The 20,197-nt window shown below is 43.9% G+C and overlaps 1 protein-coding gene across 2 annotated transcripts in view; it reads right to left on the bottom strand.

Moving 5' to 3' along the window:
• Positions 1-20,197, bottom strand: part of LAT2 (linker for activation of T cells family member 2) — a 129,572-nt gene that overhangs the window by 74,727 nt on the left and 34,648 nt on the right. The window contains exons 3-5 of one of the 2 annotated variants that reach the window (XM_069226896.1): positions 19,887-19,929; positions 7,815-7,858; positions 2,184-2,232 (exon numbers count right to left, since the gene is read on the bottom strand). In XM_069226896.1, coding sequence (XP_069082997.1) covers positions 2,184-2,232; positions 7,815-7,858; positions 19,887-19,929 — 136 coding nt within the window. The remainder of the gene's footprint in view (positions 1-2,183; positions 2,233-7,814; positions 7,859-19,886; positions 19,930-20,197) is intronic. The other variant, XM_069226897.1, reaches the window with a different exon arrangement.

Genomic DNA, 20,197 nt, shown 5'->3' with positions numbered 1-20,197 from the left:
CGTATTCAGAAGTTGTGCATGTTCGTACACCTCACCAGTCCCCATTGTGTATGTTCTAAGGAAAGAGGGGTGCAGGAGGTGGCGAGTGCCAAAAAGGCAGCCTCTTAATTCAATACAGCACACTCAGGCCCTGATTTATACTTTTTGGTGCAAAACTGCACTAACGCAGTTTTGCACCAAAAAGTTTTGCACCGGCTTGCACCATTTCTGTGCACCAGCCGGGCACCATATTTATGGAATAGTGCAAGCCGGTGCAAAGGGTAGGCTACCATTTAAAAAATGACGTTAGTCGGGTGGGGCTGGCTGTATGGAAGAAGGGGGTTTTGCACCCAAAAATTATGTTAGGCAGGTTAGAGTGAAAAAAATGACTCTAACCTGCCTAGAGTCATTTTCTGACACAAAACCATCCATAACACATGACTCCTGTCTTAGAAAAGACAGGACTCATGCCCACCTCCCCAATGGCCAGCACAGGGGACCAGGGTCCCCTGGGCATGGCCATTGCACCCCGTTCAGGGCCCCCAATGGCACTTTAAAAAATAAAATAAAATACTTACCTGTACTTACCTATACTTACCTGGAATGGGGTCCCCCATCCTCCGCTGTCCCTCTGGTGTTGGTGGGGGTGTCCCTGGGGCCCTCAAGAGGCCCTCCACCATGGAAATAGGCCCACACGTCCCCTAACACCTGCCCTGACCCAGGCATTAAAAAATGCTGCAAAGCAAACTTTGCACCATTTTTTGACCCCTTCTCACTCCCGTGCGTGATTTTAGCATGGGGGATAAATATGGCGCTAAGGCCATATGGTAATTTTTTGCACAGGAACGCCTACTTTGCCTCTCATTGACGTCAAGTAGGTTTCCACGTCCAAAAAATGACTTTAACTCCATAAATTTAGCGCCAAAGTATAAATATGGAGTTTGTTTTGCACTGAATTTGCGTTAAAAAAAATGATGCAAATTCGGCACAAAACAAGTATAAATATGCCCCTAAATGCGAAGTAAATGTTGATTGAGGTTGGAGGACAATGTGTGTGAGTTGTAGTCATTGCAGCGTGAATGAGACACTAGGACCCTGGAGTATATGATTCTCATAGCCCGAAAGACCACAAGGGCAGATTTAAAGAAAAGTAGCGCAGCACGGTGCTACGCCAAAATTGGCAGCGCAGCACTGCGTCCCTTTAGAAACGCAGGGATGCGCTGTATTTAAGGGAATACGACACACCCCTGCGTTTCCCCCTGCACTGGCGCTAAATTTAGCTGCCAGCGCCAACTCAGGCATCCTTGCACCATCGTGCAAGGATGTCTGTGTTGAGGGGTGTGATTGTTTATGTGTGGGAAGGTGTCCCTTCTGGCACATAAACAATCACTAAAGGCGCTTTGGCACTTCTGTGTCTGCTGCAGAATGCAGCACACACAGAAGTGCCAAAGCGTAATTTTCAAATGATTGTTTATGTGCAGGAAGGGACACCTTCCCGGACATAAACAATAATTTCTGGCATTTTGCTTTTTCTATGCGTGATGCAGAATGCGACACGCAAAGAAAAAGCAAAAAACGAGGAGGAATAAAAGTATTCCTCCTTGTTGCGCCTTGCTAACGCCACCCTTGGGGGTGGCGTTAGATTTTGGCGCTGCCTTAGGTTTACGAAATTTCATAAATCTGAGGTAGCGTCAAAATGCAACGGGTGTTACTGTGGCACGCCCACAGCAACGCCCATTACACGCCCCTTCTATGCATAGTGCTGCGTGTGAAGGGGCCGTATTTACAATGTGGCGTTAAGCCACAAAAAGTACCACAAAAAGCCACCTTGTAAATACGACGCTGTGCTTAGCGCCACAGGAGCGTCACAACAAGTGACAAGCCTATAAATATGGCCCCACGTACTGGACGTCACTTCCTGTCCCAGCGGATAGGGAGAAAGAATACTTCTGTAGCATAGTACAGTCTACCGTGGATCTCACAGAAGTAGAGAGAACTGTTCAGAGAGGAACTTTATTTTTAAATAAAGGAAACCGCACCAAGGGGTCTTCGCTGTGCTTCCTGTCAGCATATTGAGGATGCTACAGGGGGGGACAATTCAATGCTCTTTTCTTTCCACTCTGCTAAGTGTATACACGCGTTCATTGGGTGGCTCTGTTAGTTGAGAGAGGACGGCACAGCGTCCTTATGCGTGTTTCACTCACCTGCTTGGATGGCTGGGTTCTGGCAGATGAAGTTGTTCCGACCTCACCACTGAAAGGGAACAGAAAAGCTGAATCAGGTGACGTGCATGAGCGCCCAGGGCGGCCTTCGCGCCAGTCATCGACGGATGTGAAACCTCCCCTGGTTCATTAATTGTACATGTCAAAGCCCAAGCACTGTGCAGCACCAGACTGCCAATGCAGCCTTGAAAATGCCGACCTGCGCTGCGTCAAGCAGGAGATCTGCCCTCTGCTCCCACAGTTGTGTTTCAGAAGAGTGGTGCCAAACGGGGCACGTTCAGCCTATTTCCGAGATACAAGAACCAAAAAACGCATATGCAGTTTTGAAGAGGCGGCCATAAAATAAGCCAACATTTCATAGTCTGCTTCAATACCCAGAAAAGTGAGTTCGCTGCAGCAGGACAGACATGTATGTACCACCTAAAAACAGTGGACACACGGAATACACAACAGACACCCATGGACCCTACTGGTGAAACAAAGCCTTTCTGAAAACCATCAGAAAACCTACTATTAGAACAAAATAACAATAGTTTCAAATTCTATTAGAGCCAGGATATACATTGCGCATCATTACTCATGAGCCAGTGAATATCGCACCAGAATTTATGTGAAAAGAAATGACCATTGTAATTGCTTCCATCATATGACAGGGTGACGTTGTTGTCTGCCACAGGGATGCGGATTCATGCTATAGGTGCTGCCCAAATATTCCACCGTGCTATAAATAATATTTTGCTGCGGCCCAATGTACAACCGGCCAGGGCTGATGCTGAGGCCTCGGTGCTGCTTGTGTGAAAGCATCTGTATTTGCCAGGACTGGTGCTGCTGGTATGTTAATGCGTCACAGTGGGGATCCCTGTGTGCGACTAGTGTCTTCTTACAAGTTACCTTGTAACACAGTAGAGCATCCATGGCCCTAAGGCAGGCACATGTTTATCATCGAGTGGAGGGAACGGACCGGATGTGACCCACGCATCTCCAACAACTTACCTGATGATAATGGGCAACAATCTGACCCCGCCAGAGACTAGCAGGAATACATTTATATTTCTAGTGGGTGGCGAATGATCTTTCTCCCAAAGGCTATTTATACACAAGACATCAACCGTGATTTATTTTTAACAGGCACTATTGAATACTAAAGCCCTGCTGTAGTAAAGACTATATTTAAAAGTAAAATTTCACCTACAAAAAAAGATGGTGAGTAATATGAAAGTATATGTAAATAATATGAAAGTTGACAGCACACTATGCGATGACCTATGATGAAATCTCTTCTTTCATATTAATTTGTAAAGTTCAATTTAGCACCAAATATTTCCAAAAATAATAGCTTCCCATATGGTGCACACATAAACCTGCTCATTGCTAGTATTTTTCTAGTCTGCGACTTGTCCTCGAGCACTCTGGGTCTTGGCTCTTTTATATTTTACATGTTTGCTGACCTATTACAAGTTCAATTATCGGCTATCAAGAAAGGATGCAGAGGACTGACTGTCAGAGTATGGAAGGACAATCCAGAATAAGCAGGCTTGAGGACCGCACATCTTTGGCCTTCGGAAAGGTGTAGGTCCAAGAATCACACCGGGCCATATTTCTTGAACAATGGATTTCAAAAGACCTAGAAGTGTCATTCTCAAGAGATTTTGAAACTGAGAGGCCACGTCATGTCTCGACAAGGTAAGTCAAGTCGATGAACACCGGAAGACCTTCAACATTCCGGTTCATGCACTATTTGCATGTATAGTATGGCCTCAGCTTCATAAAATGTACTGATATTCCTGTTTACTGTATGTTTCAAGCCTCTCAAGTGCTTGCTGCTATCACGTTGAAGTATTGCAAAAATATTAAGCCAAGCAACTCAAATTGTTTTTAGATGTCTTCACTGCTCCTTTTTCTTATATATGGTTCTAAGGGGTGGGTAGTGGCTGGGAGAAAGGAAATGGGTTGAGCTGATTTCTTTGGATTTTAGCTCAATTTCTCCTCTACCTCTTAGCTCTTTTTTTTCTCGTTCACTTTGGCAGAATAGTATCTATCGCAGACACAACATGACTCTCACACTCCCAAAGTCACTGGTGGGTACCTACCTCCAGGACCCACCCTTTCCTGGTCAGTCGGGATCAGTCTTCCTGTAAATTTACTCTCACGATGGGTCACTCCAATCACCTACCCATTATTGCAACCTAGACACCCACCAAGACGTACCTCCTCTTACCCCAGTGCCTGAGCTTAAAATCCTGTCTCTAAACTTAAAAGCCATTATTCGCCCAGTAAAAAGAAGGAAAGTGACTGAAAATTGCCACAATCTAAAAAGTTATGGGGTATTCCTGCAGGAAACCAAAATAAGATACCGTGAGGAGGGGTGGACTGAGAGCTTTACCTGCTCTGAAGATGTAAAGGAAAAGAACACAGTTATTACCCTAATTTCCAAAGAACCTGGTCTCTCTGTAATAATGTCTAAAGCAGACACTGAAGGAAGATGGCAACCACTATCTTTACATTGTAAACATTCATGCCTCCAATGTGGACTCACCACAGTTTTGGTGTTGTTGTGCCCTGAATAAAACAAGCATTTGCAATGCAATGGGTCTTGTGTTTGCTCGAGTTGGAGCTATTAGCATTATAAATTCTTAACTGGACTTCTCTTGCCCAATAAATTGAAAATGAAAAGTAAAAAAGTTGACATAAGCGAGCCGATTCATAGCGCCACGGCCGCCATAAGCATGAGCGTGAAGGAAAGACACAAAAGGAAAAAGAAGTACGCTTGCAGTCAAAAGTATCAGCAAACGTGCAATTATCTATGTAACAGGGTTGGTGTCCGAGGCAGTAACAAAACCGCCCCAAAGAGGGACAAATGTAAAGCATTTAACAATGATGATAAAGGATTTTTGAAAGGCAAGCCCATGAACGAGTGATAGTGACCGGCGTGCGTGGTTAAAGGCCTACAGATAGATTACAACAGGTCAAAGTGCTTGTGCGCTCGGCCTTAAAAATAGCCGTTCTTCCCCAAAATGCTAATATATTTGGGGGCAACTTCAACCATCATACAACCCTCAAAAACAGACAGTCGTCGTGCAAGTTTTGCCAAGCCAGATCCCATAAACAGCTAATCAACCTTTGTAAAACCCACAAGCTAGGAAATACCTGAAGCCTCTTTAACCCTACAGGCAAGGAATTCACATTATTTTCCACACCTCACCATAGGTACTCTTGAATCAGTTAACTAATGATAGATGGCACCCACCTACAAAACATGTCTGCTCCTACTGTAAAGCCAATCATTATTTTATCAGTAAACATAAAAATGGGTTCATTAAAGAGTAATGGTTGGTGCATGAACTTTGGAGGAATTAGACAGTAATGAAGATGTGCTAACAGAATAGTCATCCAAGTATTCCTCAAAGAAAACACTGACACGTAGTTCAGCAGTTATTTTGTGGGATGCTTTAGGCTACATTACTTGGCATCATGATTACTCAAATAGCCATCAAAAATAAATAAATCAGTGAAAAATTACAATGTATAGAAAAATAAAATGTAAAAACTTAGAAACCCTCCTCTGCCATTCAAAGATCTCCCCCACCTTGAAACTCTATGAGGCCTAAAATATGGATATAATCAAATCAGAAGCAGAAGAGCATTTAAGTTAATTCAAACCTAAAAACTGAAAAAAATTCATCAGAAAAGAACTGGTAGAAGGTTGGCTTTCTCTCTAAAATTTGAGAAGACTAGCTCAATGTTAACAGTGGTCAAAGACAAATCCAGTAGCATACACTCAAACACCGACTTCATTACCAATGCCTTTACAGTGTACTATGTTCAATTACATCTGGTAAACGATACAGTCAAAGTCGAGAAAGCTATCCGTTTCTTAAAACAATTCAACAACAATAAACTAGCCCGCAATATGCATGGATCTCCTGAGCTGATCAGCTCTCCTTTCTAAAGCAGTGGTCTTTCAATACCCTGGGAGTAGACAAGGTGTTTGGCTAGTTCTTGGACCTACCAAAAGTCCCTAATATAGCACTATCTCACATGAAAATTATGATGTTTAATTCTACAGTTTTGCATCCTCAGAGAGTATGCTATCTCAAAAATGTACTCTATGTTGCTAAAACCCTGCATGAAAATTCTGACCTTGACCTAAAACTTCAGATTGTCTCCTCTTCTTTTTTCCTTTGAATGAGTTACTCCCTACCTCCCATCCTATGCATGATTTGTCTCTTAGTAGAGCATATTCTAAGTCATGTGCATCTTTGCCTCAATATCTATAATTGTATTTCTGCATATTACCCACATCTCATCTCAAAGATCACAATGTGCCCTTCTTTAAAAGTCATACTCCTGCCACCTTGCAATAACTAATCTCATCTAGGTCACCTACTAATCCCACCAACCATCTGCATGAACTCTGCATGAACTCACATACCCCACCAGTGACGATAGCTCCTAACTCCTACTAATTGAATTAACTTCAAAGATACTGGAGTAAAAGCATGGACTAGTCTACAAACTAATCTCAATCACCAAGAACAACCAATAATCATGGACTAATGACAAACCTTAGGTTTCAGAGCAGTGTGTTGCCCGGCGTGAAGCACATCAATGCCTCATCAGCGGTAGTAAGCGCTATGTAAATGCAGTTACAATATACTGCAAAACGTAACAGAAGAAAACAAATTATGGCCACTTTATTAGAAAAACACAATTCCAGCACCTGGCCTGTGTAGATTTCATTACACCAAATAAAAGTACTGGGCATATATTGGTCTTCATTAGCGTAGTGTAAAATATGTTATGTACAGTCAAGTATGTAACCACAGCAGTGAATGTATATTATCGAAGAGTTATTACTCACAAAAAATTAATATTGTTGTCATTGATGAAAATCAGAGGTTTTTCTTAGAACGACCTCATGTATGGTTGTATGAATCGGAGAGAAATAGTCAGGGCTGGCTTTAGCGCTAGTGGAGCCCGGTGCGACAACCTTTTTTTGTACCCCCACGATATGAGCTGCTCCTCTGATTCCCTCACTAACACCTGATAAAAGGGCCCCTCATCTCTCCATAGCCCCTCTCTCACATAAAGTTAATTTTTTTAAAGCACTGGTAGAGGTTGACCTTACTAATCCACTCAGCTATCCACATAAAATACAGATTTGTTCTTTGCAGCAGGCATATTAACCATCTGCGCTACTTTACGGCTAGTCTAAACTTCCACTAGACAAACTGCATTGTCACTTTCTATCAGGAACATTAATCACAAGCTATCATGACATTTTTAAGGCTGCCTGAGAGCTGGGCACAAAAGCAACTCTGCAGCAGGTGTTTTTAAACGGTAAGTTATTGCTAAAAACAGCGCCCCCTTGAGGTCGGTGCCGCCCTTCCGTCACCGCCCAGTGCGGCCACACCGGCCGCACCACCCTAAAGCCGGCCCTCTAAATAGTTGTGGTATTTAACAAGAAACTGTCACCAGAGCACAGGAAAACCATCTACTGTAATGCACACTTTATGTAATTCACGTCATGTAATAAATAAATTATTTGCTTCGTATTAAAATCAAATATTGCATATTTTTTTTTTTTTTTTAAAAACATGTGCGGGTACTTACATGTGTAGGAGCGCACAATCTGAAATCCTGGCTCATTTGTATTCCTGAAACGTAGAAATGTTTGGGTAAACAAAACAAATGTAAAAAAAAAAGAAAACAATGAGAACATTTGTTACTGATAAAACAATTTAAAATGGTTATAAATTGATCCCAGAATATTTCTGCACTAGGTGTTGGTTACAGTAAACTGCAATCCTCAATAGCTCTTGCCAGGTCTGGCGGAAGGCCTCAAAGAGGTTTCTCTCCCTATTCTCAGGGGCCCTGGCGTAACAAAACGTGAGGGGGCCCCCTGTAAAGTATACGGAGCTCCCCCCACTCACGCGGGAGCTCTAAGGCCCCGGTACTGTGCTGAGGGGGGGGGGCCTGGAACTCGGCCGCGGGGGCTGCGGGGGCCTTTGTTACACCAGCGCCCAGAGCCAGTTTGGCCAGTGGTCACCTCCTCTGGTTTGTTTACCTTTGGTTATGTAAAAGAGTTCTCCCTGAGGTTTCCTAGATGCCTGCTGGACTGTCAGAAGTGCATTCAAGTCATGACTGTATTTGGCTAGAGTGGCCGTTTGGAAACGACAAGTTGCCCCAGTTGTGACTCAGTCGCAGTGGTTTCCTGCTGTTTGCAGAATTCAGTGAAGGATAAACGTCAATGACTGCAAGACATTCCGTGAGACTTAATTCACCCGTCCAACTGAGCGCACTTGAGGAATTTAAATTAGATTGTGCTTCAGAGGCTCGTTTAGGATCGATAATAAGGATATCCAAGTTATTTTACTGAATACTTTTCTATAGCACTTCTCCCCCAGGAAGCGACCAGTGCTTTACAGGAAGCACTGAGTATATAACACACAACAGCAAAGGATGTAACACCTGTCACACTATAAACCACAGAAGCACCAGGGTCAGTTGTGGTGGGTAAGAAAAGAGACTTCTAACAAGTTTTAACAAAGGAAGATTGGTTTGAGAAAGCAGACTGACAAGCTCTGGGTTCTGTGTTTGCTGTGGAGCCTGTGAATGACTGTTTCCATCCATGTGAGGTTTTCAGTCTCATTGGCTCTGATTTAACAAAAATTCACCTAATGTAACGCAGCAACTAGAGTTGTTGCCTTGTGTGAAAGGGAGAGAGCAGAGCAGCGCCACATCTAGAAAGATATGCTGCTGTGTTCCTCCCTCCCTGCGTTGATGCGCTTTAGGCTGACATGCGCCAATGCACAACCCCTTGCGCCAGAGCGCAAGAATGCGCGTTCCATTAGGAATAGTTTTTGCACTGGAAGAGGACCCTTCCGGTACAAACCTTCCCTTTGACTCTTGTATGTTTGCTGCACAATACAGAAGGAAAACGGAAGAGAAATGAAAACATTTCTCTTGCCTTGAGTAGAGTTACAATTTTAGCCCAGCTATCTACCTAAGGTTTGTAGAGATCCACATCAAAACTCATGGGTGGTTGCATGAGAATGCCCATGTACCACCCTCTGAATGTAATGCCCCCTTGATGCAAAGTAATGCAAAGCAGTGCAACTCCTGATCTGCGTTGGGTTTTTGTAACAAAGCGTTAGTAATTCTGGTCCATTGTTCCAAGTGGGAAGGACTCCTCCTCTTGAGGCCATGTAAACCATGAGACGGTCAGTAAGGCAGTGAGGTAAGCGGGCAGGTTTGTAAAAGAGGCAGCTTACTTTGATCTTGAGCCTCGTCTCAACGAGTAGGCAGTTTGGTGTACTGCATTGCAGGGCAGTGTGGCAGGGATCTCAATTAGGAATACCCAGGGGTAACAGTTGCTATCCCTGGTGTGCCCTTCCGCACCCTTGCACTGAAGACAGTGGAAGGAACAGAAAGTAAACTTAGCTTTTAGACCCAAATTGATTTTACTTAAAAGGGAAGTGCTTTTGTTTCTCTCTAAAATTATGCAGAAGAAAATGTAAGCGTTTAGGGGCTGAAACCAAGAACCTTTTGCCACCCATCATCAATGAGAATTTGGATGAGACCAGAATTTGGGTGAGACAAGAGAGTGCTGGGTGTTGTATCTCAGCTCTTAACTGGGAAAAGCAATGGTCCATACTTCATGTGGGATAGGTTCTCTGTTTTTGGCTACTAACATCTCCTTGAGTTTCCTGTTTAGTGTTCCTTTTATGATTTTCATTAACTCCTTGCTATGTAGGACCCCAGTCACTACAGCATTCCCACCATGCCTCAAAAATAAAACACAGAAAGGAAGAGTTTTTTCAAGTTAATTCCACCGTGAGGAACAAACATCTGTCACTCTTCCCAGGTAAGAACATATCTCAACTTACTTTCAGTTCTAGCAGTTTTTCTAAGGTCCAGGCCCTGCTCTTCCTGCTAGCGTCGTTTGGATTCAGTACTTCATTAGGACACCGTGTTTAGGTGTCCATGGATTTGAGGAACATTTAAAACCCACTGACTGGCTAAATATTCTAAATATTACCAAGGTGTCTGGGAATTCTCATGTAAGAGGGCACCACATTCATCCCACAGGGTTATGACGTTCCGCCCTTCAATCATTTGCTGCAATGTATCCTGACACACCCCATTTATGTTTTGATGCAGTAATTTTTCACCATTTGACATGTTTCAATCTACTAGAAAACAGACCTTCCAACTCACACGGCGGCACCATGTGTTTCCCTTCACACGGTGAGGAGCTGATATCATATGATGTGCACACAATTAGCTGGAAATCCCTGCAGATGGTTTCAGCTATTGATCTGAGGTTCTGCACAGCCTATGTCCATTACGAAGTGTGAAAACTCCACAGGACATCGACGGCAGCCTCGAAAGCTTTGTTTTTTGTGGTGTCAAGGTGGAAAATGGGGTGGGGTGGGTGGTGAGTGCTTGGAGGCAGAGAATTTTCAAGTGCCTCGGGCAGTGCTTAGCCCCACCCCCTCCTCACACGGTGAAAAAGTTAGCAGGTCTGTATGCAATCACTCCTACAGCGCACTCCACATTGTTTTTTGTAAATACAGTGATTTAAGCATTACAATTTCAGCCAAAATGAACAATAGAGTCGGCGCAGCCAACTATTGGGCGGATGGTGAAGGCTGTGTTAAAACTCAGGCCGTTGGGTTGCAGAATCAATAATGTGTCCATCAGCCGCACCTTTAACCCACAGCATTCGCTCCTGTGCACCATCGTGTGCACGACAGTCAGGCTTATACACTCATTTACCAGACATCACATTCTCATCATGTACAACTTCTTTTGGAAGATCTTATTTCAAGCCTTCTTACTTGTACCCCCTCTTGGTGATCCTTCATCTGCACTACTTTGACAACTTGGATTGGTAGCAAATTCACCAGTTAGGCCTGGTACGAGTAATGACCCATGCAGTGGTCTAGGCCAGGGTAACTAATATACCTGGTGATTCTTTGGCCTGCTTCTGTAAGCAGCGATGACAGCCTATGTGCACTGAACAGGGACAGATACCTCCAAAGCAGCAGCTATCTGTCTTTTGCCCAAGAGATCAAGAAGTGGTCACTTCAGTAGTATCCCCAACATACCAGGAAAGTCAAGCAGTCTCCAGTGAACATATCAAATGCTTTAAGTTAGCGCGCTTTCAAACTGAAATGGAGCCAGAAAGGATGCGGGGAACAGAGGAAACAGACTGCACTGTTTCAATCCAGCCCAATCCCTTTGCAAAGTCACGTCCTTACAAGAGATATATTTAGGCTAGAATTCATATCACGTCAAACACAATCACTAGAATTCTTAAGAATACCTGCTTTGCAAAATTTGCAAATACACTCTCTCCCTCTTCAGCACGTTGACACTAAAACCATGAAAAAAAGTCTCTACTCAAGTATGATAGATGATACATCCTCCTTCCTTCTGCAGACACACCCACAATTCCAGATTACCACGAGAATCCAGCAACTCTTCCTTCTGCAGACACACCCACAATTCCAGATTACTGCTAGACTCCACCAACACTCTCCATCAAAGGAGTCCTCTCTCAAACAGCAAGTTGGAGTTTGAAGTTCTAAAACACAAAAAATAAATGCTCATACGCTGGAAGTTTTTTTTACCAACGTGTGGGGGGTCATCATTTTGCTTTTCAATTCGGGACCGCCAGGCTATCCCTGGTGGTCTCAAACAGGAATAAAACACTTTGGAGCATCCGCCCTAAACAGGGCTGAAGGTGTGAGATACTTCGACCAATGGCTCAATGTCAGTCTCACTGTCAGTCAAAGGTTTCCACTCCGCAGCACAAACATGATGATTCGCCTGACTCTAAAAGAGTGTGGGCAACCCGGGACTTAGGCAGAGAGGGTAGTCCACCACAAACAGGGCAGATCCTGGACAGGGTACCATGCCACCCAAACTCTGGGCAAAATACCCTGTTACCCAAACTCTAAATACGGCCTTGAATGTTCAAACTTTGCATTCAGATTTGCAGAACCAAAATCCAACGTGAAGCTTTAATCAAATGACCACGCAGACCTATCTACACTTTTCTCTTCTTCTTCTCTGGTGAATGCACTGGTTATTCCAGAGTAGGTGCACAATGATTCTAATTGGTTTCACATAGGCACACCTGGTATTCTGAGCTGCTGCAACCTCTTTGCTAGGAACAGAAAAAGAATTCGTATCAGGTACATCACTGTGAACTGTAGTAATGTCTAAGAAAGTAGAACTTTGACACTGGGGCCTACCTGATTCCTGTGGTAGGACAGGGAGCTTTCCACCCAGTGCACACATCAACTCAAGGAAAGTGTTGTTTAGTTTTGTGCTGTCTCCAAAATAACCTAGATTTTTTGCTTTGTGGGCCATTCCACTCCTTTTTGTAATTGTTAAGGAAAAGAAGTGAAGCACCCAAAAGGAAATGTAGAAAGGTTGTTTCTTGTGCATAAGCTCTCCACCTCGAGCAGCACCAGCCTACCCAAGGAACCTACAGCTGAAGATGCATTGTAATGTAGAGGCAAGGAAACGTCACAGAAGAAGACGTGTTCATATACATACCTGCCACATATCGCTTCGTCTTTCAAAATGAAACCCTCCTGTCTTTGCTTGAACTCTCTTGGACGGCATGCCTCCCTTCCATCTCGCGAGCCAGTTTGTCCATATTCACATCCCTGGGCTCCATCCATTCCTGGTCCGGAGCTGAGCCAGCAACTTTCCCTACCAGCAAGGTGCCACTCATGTGCTCACGGGGGCAGCAGTCCAAATTTCCCACAGCAGGTACACAGCACGGATTCCTTCTGCCTCATGGTATTGTAAAAGGATAATTGCAACTGGTCTTTGATCACTCGATTGAGAGGTTCCACAAGATTGATACTTGGATGGCACAAGAACATTCTGATATGTTTGAAACCGACCAAAATGAGGTATGTATCTATTTCGATAGACACTAACTGCGGCCCCTCGTCTTCCTCTGGGTTCCCCTCTCTGTAGGAAACAGCGCTCACACATTGCATCACACACTTTGCTTTGACATTCCCAACAACCCTCACCGCAGGCTACTTGGACATATAATCAACCATAGCTACGGCATTTATGGGAGAATCCCCGGGAACTCTGAATGTCTGCTTATGTGTAAGGTTTGGACCATGGCAACATTGGTACTTCATTTGCCTCCAACAGCGATGGACTACTTCTTTGAGATTTGTCGCGTAGAATGCAGGCACTGCAGTCCCTTGCCAAATCTTCCACTACAATGTCTAATCCAGGCCACCAGAAGTCATCATTCACGCTCTTTTTCACGGCCCTTACTCCTACGAGTCCCTGATGCACAAGATCAAGTACCCCATTCCGCAATCCCAACGCAGTCACTAACAAAACCATCGCGTATCACCAGACCCTTCTTATATGTCAACACCATTAGCAATCTGCCCATACGTTTTGAGTTTGCCCTTCGAGTACCTTGTAGCAGGCCTTCCACTCACAACCCACTCAATAATCTGGCACAAAGGAAAGCCTTGTTTTCTTTGATACCTTTGTTTCCTTCAATGCGCCAGTCAAGTCCGTGCCACTTTGGTTGACTATGCACACCGACTTTGTCAACCTCGTCCTTCATCTTCTCCACCACATCAATGTCACTTACTGACATATGAGACAGAACTTGAGTGTCAAAGTTCATGACCCCCAAGAACATACTCCAAGTGCTACTGCCACTCCTGAAGCACTTACCATCACCTTGCGATTCGTGGAGTTGCTCTTTTCCCACTTTGCACCTTGAACACATCTAACAGAGGTTTGTGAACCATACTCAGCATAAATTCCAAGCCCCACACATACATTCAGAGCTACTGCGCACCCCACCACACCGCTAGCACTTATTTTTCAATCAGGGAATAAAAAGATGCCACCCATATTGCTCTTGATGCACAAGCCACAATTTCTTCACATCCATCTTCTCTTTTCTGTGTGGGGACTGCCCCCCAGCCCCAGCCAACTTGCATATGTCATAATGGTAATGATACTGTTTTCATGTGCGTGAAATGGCTTCAGATGCTTAGCACCCACTATTTATTTTTTGCTCACTGGAAGTGCACTCTTGCATTCCTTACTCGATGCACACCTCCCATTCTTCATCATGAGCTTACACAAGGGAGGTGGTTTACTGGCAATATAATGTCCACGAGAGTTCACCCCATCCCTAGCAAACGTGCACTGCTCTTTCTTCAGAGAAGTCCCAGGTTTCTCAAATATATCCAACACCCTAGTCAGTCTCTCATCGTGGTGCACACTGTCTACACCACACACCAAAGTATCATCTTGGAAATGTGCGACATCTGGCACATCTGTAAAGTCCAAATGGCATTTGTTTGTAACAATAGGCCAACTCAGTTGTGACAAAAGAGGTAAGGCAGTGAGACTGGCGGTTTAGCTCTGGCAATGGCTGGTCTTTGTGGAGTTAAATGTGTATTTCTTGTATTGGTACCAAGAAATAGTCACCCGCTCTTCTCCTCCTAACACAAAAAAGATATGTAATACTGAAGCAGGAGGACAAGGGAAATGCAATGAAGACGAAAGAAAACTCCAGAATCCAGTGGAAAAGTTAGAGCAGAAAAAAACTTTGGAGTTTCAGGCAAACAGACCAAGACAGGCACCAGGAACAGCAGACTTAGCAGGAAGAAGAAGTGCCAGGAGGATCCAGAGTGAGAAACCAAAGCAGAGTGACGAAACAATGCACTAAATCACACCCCAGAGCTGCTTAAAGAGAAGATGGTCCAAAGACGGGAGGAGATATCAGAGGACGTAATCATAGCCATGCTGAGATGGGATAGTTTCACACAATTAATAAGCTGAAATGGATCGAACCCAGTTGGTAAAACACAACAAGGACTTTCAGGAATCAAACTCCTTGGATCAGGATTCAAATGAGTATCAATGCACAACTGATGAGGAGTTATGTTCTGTAGAAGCACTCTCAGAGTTGGTGTATTCGCTCAGGGACAAGCAATCCATGTTCAGCAGCTGCAGTTCAGGAGAAGAATGCTCTGCACCAACAGGACACATTCTGATAACACCGGAAACCACCCTGCCATCTGTAGAAACAAATACCTACTGACCATGGGGTCGGATTGACTGCACAACTCAAGTCCTTTGCTCGTCGGCAATCTTGAGATACCCACAATCGTCCTCTTCTCTCTGCTATTTAGTGAGTTTTGTTCCCTTGAGGTCCAGTCATTAATCTCTGCTGTTTGCTGATATTCTGTAGCAACCGAGGGATCTTGTGCAATCCTGGACCATTCTGTATTTGTGGTAAGTGGGAGCATCCATCCCACCACCATTACCATTAAATGCACTTTGGGCACTTTTCAACCACTCCACAATAGCTTCCCTCTACATTATAGTTTATTCAAGCAACATATTTGCCTTTCTTGCTTATAGACAGCAAATTGATAGACACCAGACTTTCTTTGACATTTGACTGTCCTCTTCCAGACTGAGTGGCAGCACTTCTTAATGGAGGTGTTACGTGCGTCTCATAGTCCTGATCAAGGCCCAGCCGTCCAAGTCCTCATTAACATTACAATTATTGAGTCAAAATGTCAATGCTACTTGTTTCGGACAATTTCACAGCCACTATTTTGGCACCAATAGCTGGACTTCCCAGTTCCAGATCATGAGGAAAGAGACATACATCCAAGCCCAACATCACACAACAGCAAGAGTACTGTCAGGAAAGTGGAAGACTGACAATGTGTCGATGACAAGGCCAGTGTCACAATAGGCACAATAAGCTTCTCTTCATATTCACGGGGGTCGGTGGGAAGTCGTAAGAGTAGCCCCAGCGATGGTGATAACCAGACCTTCAGGGTAGCAGTCATTGGGCCACGGAGCACAACAAATAGGAGAGAGAGCGCACATGTTCACATAAGCTTACAGAAAATGGAGCAAGAAATGCGCACTAAACAAATAGTTAAAATCACACTCAGTATCAGATAGCATAATTAAGGCAGAGGTACTCTATTACTCCCTGTTCACCCCCTGCACACTAGAAATCTCCCCTTACTTCCCCTTCATATTGACCTCATCGTTTCTGGGGCTCTTGACCATGTTGCCTTCTAGTTATGTTTGTAACATACATGTACCACTACTTATGCACACACACAGTGCTGCAAATAGACCCATATATATTTTGAGGCTGAGGGACTTGAGGTTAATATTCCTCCCCATTATGAGTGCTCTACATTTGAGCTAACCAATCACCAAGCTTTAGAATATACAAACACCATCACGGGGCCTTGGCAAACTGGAGATGTGAGGTTATTTGAAAGGACTGCAACATAATGTCCGCTAACATTTGTAAGGTGCATATTTTGCAGCAATTCTAATGTCTCTACGCTGGACAAACTATACAAACAAATAATTGTCTAGAGAAAGGCTCTTTGGAGGAGCCAAGGTTCCAGACTTTTGCAAAGGGAAAGCAAGTCTTGGTTTTCTCATGTGTAGATGGAGGACATTGTGTTGGATTTCACCCTTGAATGACAATCTTCACCCTCGAAAAGATACAGTTCTGAATGGAGGAACTCTCCGTGCAGTAGGAAAAAATAAATTCCAACAACTGTTTGGTGCCTTCTTATGCAGTTCATGGTGCTATAGCCTGACCAATTTTTGACATGTATCATTAGATTCAAAGTGGAGATGTTTTACTTTTTTATGCAAGATGTTGTGACCCATGCTACTGGGAGTTGCAGCCCAAGGCTGCTCAGTTAGAAACTCAAGTCTTGGGACACTGAAGCAAGCATGAATGAAGAGTTAGGACATTCAGCAAAGCTCATCACTTGCAAGGGGTGATCCCTCCCTCTTGCTCTTAGTGAAAGTATGATGAGGAAAAATACGTCTCAATTGCCTAATTGAGAGCAGGTGTCCACACCCTGTGATCTTCCGCACAAATTAAGCACTAGACCAAAGAATACCATCAGGTGTACTCCACAGAGACCATGCCACCTTCATTTACCTACCCTGTATATCATGGAGGAGAAGAAGAGCTGGCCTGCTTGTTAGTAACCCTTTTACATCAAATCAATCGAATCAGGCCAATCAAATCAATATCTGTTCCAGTCTCCCTCAAATACATCAGCCCCAAGTTTGAAAACTTCATGGCCTTGTTACTCTTTGATTCATTCATCTCTGATCAACAGAGTGATCACTACCTTCTCAACACCCTCTCCTGGGTTAGACCTCTGGTCCTCAAATCTACCTTGCTGTTCCACTGCCCTGACAACAGCCATCCTACACTACTATTTCCTGACCAACATGATAACTAATATTCCTCCTTCCTCAGCTTCAACTAGCAAAAGCCCTGTATCAAAATGTAAAATTCTCACCAAACGCAACCCCAGGCATCCTGAAACAGATACACAATGCAATGGCTCCTCTTTATAATGCCACAACTTAGAACTCTTTTGGTGATCTTCTGCGGCAGTAAGAATTCAACTCTTACTATTTCCTCAGCACTGCCAAATCCCAAAGCTCTTCATCCTCAATCCCACATTCACCAATTAATTTACGCACTCAAGAGGCAGATGCACACTTTCATAAATGAAAGAGGTCTAGCACAAGAAGCACTTATACATGGATGAAGTGGTCGCAGACATGCTAGCAGCGTCATATTACTGTCCCATTGAACTATCTACCAAAATCTCATTACTTCATTCAACTCCTCAATCAATGTTTGCGCAATACATACATAAACCCCCGTTTCCCACGCCTCCCATTCCAACTCAATCCTCTTAATCTCATGGCTTGTGATGCCAAATCATACTTCTCCTCCAGCACAAAAAACCAGCACCTTCAAGATGCTACTATTTCTTCTTATGTTCCCCATTACAACTAACCTTCCTCCTCTATCATTCAGAAGAATCCACCTTTTTCACCTCCTCCTCACATTTAGAGCTGATCCTAATGCCAGCTAATCCATCCAGTATTCCATTGGATCCTGTCAGCTCTCAAACTAGAAGGCCATCTCCTCCAGAATCATCTTCACATATCTTGCAACTGTTTTTAACGACTTTTCTTTACCCGAAATTCTTTATATTTGTGGTAACTCTGACTCTGTTGAAAAGAAAAACACAGCCAACATCTCTTCTCCATCCAAATACTACCCAGTAGCTCAACTCCCAATTTCTGAACACCTTGAACCTCAAGGGTTAATTGGACTCATTCTGCCAATTTTCCGGCAACCTGCTAGATTCAATAAGGTTTGACTTTTGACAAAGACATTCCACGGAAAATACCTTCACACCTATTGTCAATATCCTCACCTGTCCATCACAACCATCTGTCCCTTATTTTCATCCTCCTTAACATCTTTGACATCTCAACATCTTCATGATAGTTGATTTCCCAACTATGCAAGCACGTATTACTGCCAGGCACTATTTACCAGAGTGCTGTAGACATTTGTGTTCAATATATGTAACTCCTCACTGTCCATTTCCTACCCCTGTGGTGAGATTAAGATAATTTACTTCTCTTCCTTCAACTAAATCCTTCAACCAAACACTGCCTCACAGCCATCAGAATATAGACAACCATCCACCCTATTTCCTTTTCCAGTTTATATAACCCCATCACCTTGTAACGGCCTACTGCTTTACCACCTTGAGGCAAGTTAAAGTGTTTTGACCCCCTTGCTCACTGTTAGGCCTCCCTTTAGACCTCTGGCCCACGTAGGTAACCTATTGATCAACAGACAGGGAAATTGACAGCAGTTTCATGGATCCTCTGCTGACCAGGTCTCTGGGAATGGGTTTGTATTATGACTTCTTCATACCTGCCAGACGCAGTTTCAGGATTATGGCCCTCATTATGAACATTGGCGGCTGAGCGGGCTCAGCCACCAAATAATGAAGGCTGTGGGGACCGCCACAGGCGACCTTCTACCACCACCATGCTACAGCTGACAGGCAGCCTTACGATGACAGAAATCATTATCCGACTGGGTCAGTGCTGCAAGCGCTGCACTTTGGATAATGATCCCTTTTCCTCCAGTATTTTTCTGGCAGGGGAACCCGCCAGGGAAAGGCTGGTGGAAGGGGTGCTCCGGCGCCCCCCTGGGGGCCCCTGCACTTGGCATGGGCAGTGCAGGGGCCCCCTTGCAGTACCCCGTAGCGCTGGTCAGGCAGTGATCTGCATGACGGGTGCTGCTGCTGCACCTGCCGTACACCAACATTGGCGACGGCTCCATTTGGAGCCTCCGTCAATGTTAAGGCCCTTTTCCCTGCTGGTCCAGTGGCCGCAAACACTGTTTCCGCCCGCCGGCCCAGCAGGGAAAACATTATACGGCCAGCGGGGGATCGTCGCGCTGGCGGTGTTCTGTTAAGATCATAATGAGGGCCCATGTGTTTACTTGGAATACCTGCTTTTGGTTCTGAGATGTAAAGAAATAAAATAAGTCCTTATTGCATAGTAAGCAAGAAAGTAACAATAGCTCCTGAAACCTACATTATAGCATCTGCTAATCTGTCAGAAATGTACCAATGTAAATCTATGCAAAAGTTTTTACTTGTTAAAGCAATATGGTTGAAAATACAACCCCCTGAAATGAAGACCCCTTTTAAAAATATCATAAAGATACAGTCTGTACTGACAGTCTGAGTAAACTCATGATTGGTGACTTACAAACTCCTTGTTTTTCTGAATGTTCCATCTTCCTTTAATTCACCTGTGGAAATAAACGTGTTTTTAGATTATAATGTGGTAAAAAATTAAAATAAAACAAAAATCACTGATTTATTTATGTCCTTGTAATTAGTGTGTTGCTTAGTTTGTTACTTATCCCAAAACGCCCTCAACAAATTTCAAATTTGGGAAATCCCTGCTTGGTGTGCTGTAGCCTTAGAGCACATGTGATATTTTACAGCCTATAAAATAGAAATATGGCACGATTGCTGTAGTTAAATTAACACATTTCACAGGAATAACATAATATT

The sequence above is a fragment of the Pleurodeles waltl genome, chromosome 3_2, assembly GCF_031143425.1.
Source record: "Pleurodeles waltl isolate 20211129_DDA chromosome 3_2, aPleWal1.hap1.20221129, whole genome shotgun sequence".
NCBI lineage: Eukaryota > Metazoa > Chordata > Amphibia > Caudata > Salamandridae > Pleurodeles > Pleurodeles waltl.
This window is presented reverse-complemented; position numbering and strand designations above follow the sequence as displayed.